Below are 7,500 nucleotides of genomic sequence, written 5' to 3' on the forward strand. Positions count from 1 at the left end.
AATCCAAATTAAGACGTGATTCTTAACCAACTAATCAACAGTTGGGATTTGTAGTTATTGACCAAACAAAACGAAAGAAACCCGATTCCTTTAGATTAGATCAAAAAAAAATGAACCTTAGTATTATTTATTAGTAAAGTAATAGTCTTAGTAAAGTAATTATAAATTATTCTTTAATCAAGAGATTTACTTTTTTTTTTTGAGGCGAATTAAAAATTGTTCGAATTGTATAATCGTCAATTACTGACATTGGTAAACGACCCAAAGAAATTTGATTATAATTCAATTCGTGACGATCATAAGTAGAAAGTTCATATTCTTCAGTCATTGATAAACAATTTGTTGGACAATACTCAACGCAATTACCACAAAATATACAGACTCCGAAATCAATACTGTAATTAAGCAACCGTTTCTTGCGAATATCAGTTTCCAATTTCCAATCAACAACGGGTAGATCTATAGGACATACACGAACACATACTTCACAAGCAATACATTTATCAAATTCAAAATGGATTCGACCGCGGAAACGCTCCGCGGTGATTAATTTTTCATAAGGATATTGAATAGTTACAGGTAAACGATTTGCGTGAGATAAAGTAATCATGAAACTTTGACCAATGTACCTTGCAGCTCGTACTGTTTGTTGACCATAATTCATGAACCCAGTTACCATAGAGAACATATCATTAATATATATTATGAATAATTTTATGTTTGTTTATTTCTCTTGTTTGAGACAAGTTGTAAATTTACCTTACAGTGAAAAGAGTTGGGAAGAGGTTGTTAATAATAGATTACCGAGAGAAATAGGTAAAAGAAATTTCCATCCAAGATTCAATAGTTGGTCCATTCTTAGCCTCGGTAAAGTCCATCTTGTTGTGATAGGAATGAACAAGAACAAATAAGTTTTAGCTAATGTAATAAAGATACCAATTGTCGCTCCAAAAACTCCACATGTTTTATTTATTTCAAAAAGCTCAGAAACATATATGTCCGGAATAGAGATATTCCAACCTCCCAAATAAAGAACTGTTACAAATAATGAAGAAACTAATAGGTTTAGATAGGAAGCAACATAAAATAAACCAAATTTTATACCCGAGTATTCGGTTTGATAACCTGCTACTAATTCTTCTTCTGCTTCGGGTAAATCAAAAGGTAATCTCTCACATTCTGCTAGGGAAGAAATGATAAAAATGATAAACCCTATAGGCTGACGCCACAAATTCCATCCCCAAAAACCGTATTTTGATTGCGCCTCAACTATATCAATTGTACTTGAACTGTTAGATAATTATAGTCGGTGATACCATTACTGTTACCATCGCTATTACAGAACCGTACATGAGATTTTCACCTCATACGGCTCCTTAAAGGCCAGAAATAAATCTAAGGATCGCGTCAGTATTGTTTTATCTTGGTACGTTTGTAGGATGGATAAAGTAAAAATCTATTGGACGGTCCTAAATTAGACCAATTGAATTCTGTCTGTTATAATTATTTAATAATAAATAAAAAAGGTACTTCTGAATAGATCTCACCCTTTCTTTAACTTTAATAATTTCAATAAGAATTTTAATTCTTCTTTGTTGAGTAATAACTTAATTCTTCAATAAAATACTTATTGTAGAAATATCAATAACCCGTTTATTTCACTTACGAAAAAAATTCTATAATTAATTCATGAATTATGACACAAATTCTATATCTATTAATATGTATCTGGGAAATAAAAAAGGTATCTTTTTTATTTTTTTATTGGAATTGGATTTCTTTCTCTTTTTTTCGTTCCTATTCTTCTTTCTATTTCTGAGAAAAAGGGGGCTTACAAAATAAAGTAAAGGATTATTTCGTTCCCAATAGTTATTTATTTAATCTGTGGATAGGAGCATACTCTGGATTGGAATCGTGTCGTGGGGAGTATTGCCTGATCATTTCTACCAACTTAAAGCCCCAATGAGTATTCTTTGTTTGTATATTTATGTAAAAATGTCCTTTTGGAGAATTTACATAATCTCCATTACTAATCCTTTACATATCTTGGTGTTTCTAACCACCCACTCGTTTTTGTTCAACCCCCCCCTGTGGTAATACATACAAATGATAGTGAAAACTCAATATGGTTGATCTTTTGAGCCCGCTTCAAGTCAGGATGACTAATCAACCAATCTTGGGGGAAACGGTCGCTTCTGTTTATGTTTATTTCCGCTTAACTCTCTAACTCTTATACATAGAAAATGAGACTCAATCTTTTTACTGCGAATTTATATATAAGCTGTTTTCTTTCACTCATATAACTATTTGATTTAGTTCATCAACCCGAATAATGAATAAAAAAAAATGAAGATATCTACATCTACTTAATTCATTCCAACCCTTTCTTTGAAAGGAAGGAATAAAGAAAAGTTTATGTCTATGTATCAACGAATCACACGTAGAGATATTGATAACACACATAAAGTTAATGGTATTTCATAACTAATCGATTGAGCAGCAGCTCGTAGACCACCTAAAAAGGAATATTTATTATTTGACCCGTACCCTGACATAAGAAGTCCAATCGGAGCAATACTAGAAATGGCAATCCATAAAAAAACACCGATATTGAGATCCGCTAAAACAAGGTGATAGCCAAAAGGAGCTACTGAATAGCTTACTAAAATTGATATGACTGCTATGGATGGCCCGATACTGAATAAACGGGTATCCCCCCTAGATGGAAGAAGATTTTCTTTGAAAACCAGTTTTGCCCCATCTGCTAGAGCTTGAAGAATTCCCAAAGGGCCGGCGTATTCAGGTCCAATACGTTGTTGTATCCCTGCGGATATTTCTCTTTCTAACCATACAATTACCAGTACGCCTATTGTGATTCCCAATACAAGAGTCAAAATAGGAATAAGCACCCATATAATTCCATAAAACTCTTTTAAAAACTCTAATCTAGAAAAAGAATCAATATCTTGTACTTCTGGTGTATCAATTATCATTTCAACGATCAACTTCTCCCATAATGATATCTATACTACCTAGTATCGTCATAATATCAGCCAATTTCATTCTTTTAACTAACTGAGGAAGAATTTGCAAATTGATAAAACCCGGGGGGCGGATTTTCCATCTCCAAGGAAAACCACTCTGATCCCCTATCAGAAAAATTCCCAGCTCTCCCTTTGGGGCTTCGACTCTCACATAAAGTTCTTGTTTCGGCAATTCAAATGTAGGAGAAGGCTTTTTACTAATAAATCGATATTCAAAATCATTCCATTCAGGATTCCTTTCTCTATCAAAGTATCGTATTTCTAAATTCTCATAGGGTCCCCCTGGAATTCCTTCCAGAGCCTGTTGAATGATTTTTATAGATTCTATCATTTCACCAATTCGGACTAGATAACGAGCCAATGAATCTCCTTCTTTTTGCCACTGTACCTCCCAATCAAATTCGTCGTAACATTCATAATGATCAACTTTACGAAGATCCCATTGTATTCCGGAAGCTCGCAGCATTGGTCCCGATAAACCCCAACTTATTACTTCCTCTCTACCAATAATGCCTACTCCCTCGACTCGTTCTAAAAAAATAGGATTTCGTGTAATAAGTTTTTGATATTCAGCAACTCTTGTTAAAAAATAATCGCAGAAATCCAAACATTTATCTATCCAACCATGAGGTAGATCGGCCGCTACTCCTCCGATACGAAAATAATTATGCATCATTCTCATACCGGTGGCAGCTTCGAATAGATCATATACCAATTCCCTTTCTCTGAAAATATAGAAAAAGGGAGTTTGTGCACCAATATCCGCCATAAAAGGACCAAGCCATAACAGATGAGAAGCTATACGACTCAACTCCAACATAATTATTCTGATATAGCTAGCTCTTTTAGGTACTTGAATATTTCCCAACTGTTCCGGTCCATTTACAGTTATTGCTTCTGTGAACATAGTAGCTAAATAATCCCAACGTGTTACATAAGGCAAATATTGTATAATTGTTCGGTTTTCCGCAATTTTTTCCATCCCTCGGTGTAAATAACCCAATATTGGTTCACAATCAATAACATCTTCACCATCTAGAGTAATGATGAGTCTAAGAACACCATGCATTGATGGGTGGTGGGGGCCCATATTGACTATCATGAGGTCTTTTCTTGTAGCTGGTATATTCATCGGTTTTTCCTCGATTCATTCTTTCATGAATTGCTGAAAACGAAAAAAAGTTCATTAAAATTCACGATCTAATAAATCAAATAATTCAAAATGCCTCTTCAAATTAACGGGTTTTTGACTCCCGAATATCCAACCGATTAATTAATTCTTTATAACATATTCTATTTTTCTTTGACAAATAAGACAGCAGTCGTTGGCGTTTTCCCAGAATTTTACGTAAACCTCTCTGAGATAAATAGTCTTTTTTGTGTAATTCTAAATGTGAAGTAAGTCTTCGTATCCTATTGGTGAAACTAACTATTTGAAATTCAGCAGATCCTCTGTTTTCGTCTTTTTCTTCTTGTGAAATAGCTGAGATGAATGAATTTTTTACCATAAAATTAAATCTTCTCGCCCCCCTCTTTTTATTTTAAGAAATTTTTATTGATAGATATCTTTATTGATCAGTAATAATAATGCCTCTCATTTTTATTTTGTATATACAAAAATATTAATTTTGTTATTAATTTATAATTTTTTTTAATAAAATTAAATTTTTAATTTGTAAATTTTATTTGGATTTGAAAGGGTATACATAAAGGATGGTTGTTTTCTGCACTCACAAAAGATAAAAATTTAGACCTAAAATAATAATATTTTGTTGATTCATTTCTAGATCAAATTGATATGTCATTGAATTAGTATCGTGTATCAGAATGGAACGATGGAATGTAAGACAATGCATGTGTGCATCTCTTTGTCGTCATAGATCAGATATAGTATGGGAAATATAGCAAAAATGTACTATTAATGCATTTTCAATCGCGGATACATATGTACCCTTACCATACTGAAACGACTGCCATTATTGGTATTAAACCAATAACGATTCATACAAGCCAAATCTTCTAATCGATAATTGGGCCAAAGAAATAACTTAAATTTAATAAGTTTTTTTTTATAGTTTTTGCTTTTATCCAAAACTTGACTGTTTACCTTATTCCCATTACAAAATGCTGCATTTCTATGTCTATTCTCAGAATTGAAACAAATTAGAATTCTCAATTCTCTACGACGTCTAGGTGATAAAAAATTTTCAGGAACAAACAAATCATAATGATTTTTATCTCTATTTACAGTCATCCTTTGATGTTTTCTAATGGCTTCATCAGAATTCTTATCAGCATGTTTTTTTTCTCGGTATCTTTGATTAATTTGGTGTTTGCTTTTATGAACTAATGAAATACCGATGGTTTGATACATAATAAATTTTCCATCATTTTTTATAGATAGACGAATTGGTTCAATAATCAAAATTCCCCTTTTAATCAATTCTGTAAGAGTTAAATCTTTCTGAATCATCAGAATATCCGGACTCATTTCGCCTCTTTGAATAGAGGATATAGTAATTTCTCTTGGATTTATCAGTCTAAGCAGGAGACAATATACTTTGATGTTATTGCTTATTTTTTTATTTAAAGAATCATCCCATCTCAATTGAAAATGCAAATACCTTTTTAGGAAGAAATCAAACTCCCCTTTTGTATTGATCTTGTATTGCTTTTTATTTCTATTTTTTTTCATGTACGATCCCGTATAATCTTCTTCAACATCTTTTTCTTGGTTTGAAAGAGCTGATTTAAAATCTGCTTGGACCGCGTATTCTTTTTCCCCTTGGTTTCGGTTTTCTAATTCAAAAGATTTTTTTGAATTCTCCGATATTGATATAAAAGGATCCCTTTTTTTATTTCCGGTGATGCTTTTGTTTTTACTATCATTTTCATTTATATTAGAATTTAAAACTAGTAATTTAATTGGTATAACCCACGGTTTAATTTTATACGTATTATAAAGTATCCCCAATTCTGGGAAGAACCAAAATTCCATATTTGATATGGGACAACTTAGTATTTCTTCATTCATCCCCATCCAATCAAAAAGGGTTATTTGATTGGATAGGTTGATTTCTTGATCTTGCTGAATCGTGAGATAAAAAAGACCCCTCTTATTGATTTTATCAATTATTTGATACTTATTAACCCTAGTCTTAGTATATTTATTACTGTTAGTGTCAGTATCAATATCGATCCAGGCGTCAATATCGACCTTATTTTTAAGACAAAAATGGAAAATTCTCCAATCAAAATATTTTCTATCCGGATTTATCTCCATATCTCTAATATCATCTTCTACTAGATAAGGGATAATAGGAATACCTTCCGGCATATTAAATGCTTTTTGTGTATGTGTGTTGTAATTATAAAAAATATCTTGTTTATTTTTTACTTGTAATGGTGATCCATAAATATAAGAGTCCTTCTTATATTCATAATTAATAGATTTATATGCTAAAATATCATATCTATATTGTTTTTTAAAATTATCTTTTTGATTCAGTAATGAATCTGTTTCGAAATTTTTTTCGTAGTTAATTAATCGATCCTTTTCATATAAATCACATAAATCTTTATTTTGAGCCATACAGTGTTGATTGAATATATTTCGCCATTTTTGTGGTACTAATCTAGACCATTTAATATGAGATACATCACATTGATACTGACTCCTTAACCAATTTGTCCATTGATTCATTCCATAATTGCGAAGATTCTTATGTCTTAATTCGGAATGAAATAGTTCTTGTGTTACAACAAAAAAATCCTTTATTTCATTCTTAAGAAAAAGAGACATTCCGTTATATTGAAATACAGATTTTAACTTATATAAGTTAATAAGTTGAGTTTGTGATAATTTGTAAAATACATATGCTTGATGAAATAGGATGAATTGAGACGGTATTTTGTAAATACGTAATTATCTTGAATATATTAACTATTTCTTTATTTTCCGATCGCCTGGAAGGGACAAAAGAAACATCTTGTTCTTTCTTCAACAATTTCTGATCTCTAGTGGACCTCTCAGTAGGATTCGAACCCAGATGAAGTTCTGACCATCTGTCAGAGAAAAAAGAACGAATGGATCTTGTAGGATTCCCAAGAAATTCTTCGATTTCTTCCGGAAGCAGGTGCTTATTCATCTGCTTCTCACGTTCCGTGAATAGCCGGGACATTGAGGAATATCCAGAAAGGCATTTAGGAAATCGGTCTGATTCTATCTCTGTTCGTTCCGTTTGAAGAAAAGAAGGATCCCAAAGAATCGATCTTTCTTTTAGTTGTTGAATCTCTCTTTGATTGATCAATGTGTGATATTCTGAATCCTCATTACTAATGGAATCGAAATGATCTCTGGATTGATCAGAGGATCCTTTCAATTGAGGTAAATGTATTAAAAAGGGACAAATCTTAGCGGATGGTGCTGCTACGGTTGGCGGCGAACTCGCTTTGG

At 32.2% G+C, this 7,500-nt stretch overlaps 3 protein-coding genes across 3 annotated transcripts; all 3 read right to left on the minus strand.

Moving 5' to 3' along the window:
* Positions 1-1,785: 1,785 nt before the first annotated feature.
* LOC117622952 (NAD(P)H-quinone oxidoreductase subunit 1, chloroplastic-like) lies at positions 1,786-3,214 on the minus strand. Its single transcript, XM_034353772.1, has one exon. The coding sequence runs from the start codon at positions 2,991-2,993 to the stop codon at positions 2,427-2,429; it is 567 nt and encodes a 188-aa protein (XP_034209663.1). The 5' UTR covers positions 2,994-3,214; the 3' UTR covers positions 1,786-2,426.
* On the minus strand, positions 1,786-5,215 carry LOC117622951 (NAD(P)H-quinone oxidoreductase subunit H, chloroplastic). The gene has a single exon (XM_034353771.1). It carries the CDS (start codon positions 4,174-4,176, stop codon positions 2,995-2,997), a length of 1,182 nt encoding a protein of 393 aa, XP_034209662.1. The 5' UTR covers positions 4,177-5,215; the 3' UTR covers positions 1,786-2,994.
* Positions 1,794-6,954, minus strand: LOC117620830 (protein TIC 214-like; the record flags this gene model as incomplete). The annotated part of the gene is made up of 1 exon (XM_034351072.1): positions 1,794-6,954. A coding segment is annotated over one exon (1,992 nt), but the record flags the coding sequence as incomplete, so codon positions are not given.
* Positions 6,955-7,500: the final 546 nt, after the last annotated feature.

The sequence above is a fragment of the Prunus dulcis genome, chromosome 3, assembly GCF_902201215.1.
Source record: "Prunus dulcis chromosome 3, ALMONDv2, whole genome shotgun sequence".
NCBI lineage: Eukaryota > Viridiplantae > Streptophyta > Magnoliopsida > Rosales > Rosaceae > Prunus > Prunus dulcis.

What these genes read in the sequence shown, in the direction of transcription:
- LOC117622951 (XM_034353771.1), bottom strand. Translation starts at nt 4,176, where the DNA reads ATGAATATACCAGCTACAAGAAAAGACCTCATGATAGTCAATATGGGC.
- LOC117622952 (XM_034353772.1), bottom strand. Translation starts at nt 2,993, where the DNA reads ATGATAATTGATACACCAGAAGTACAAGATATTGATTCTTTTTCTAGA.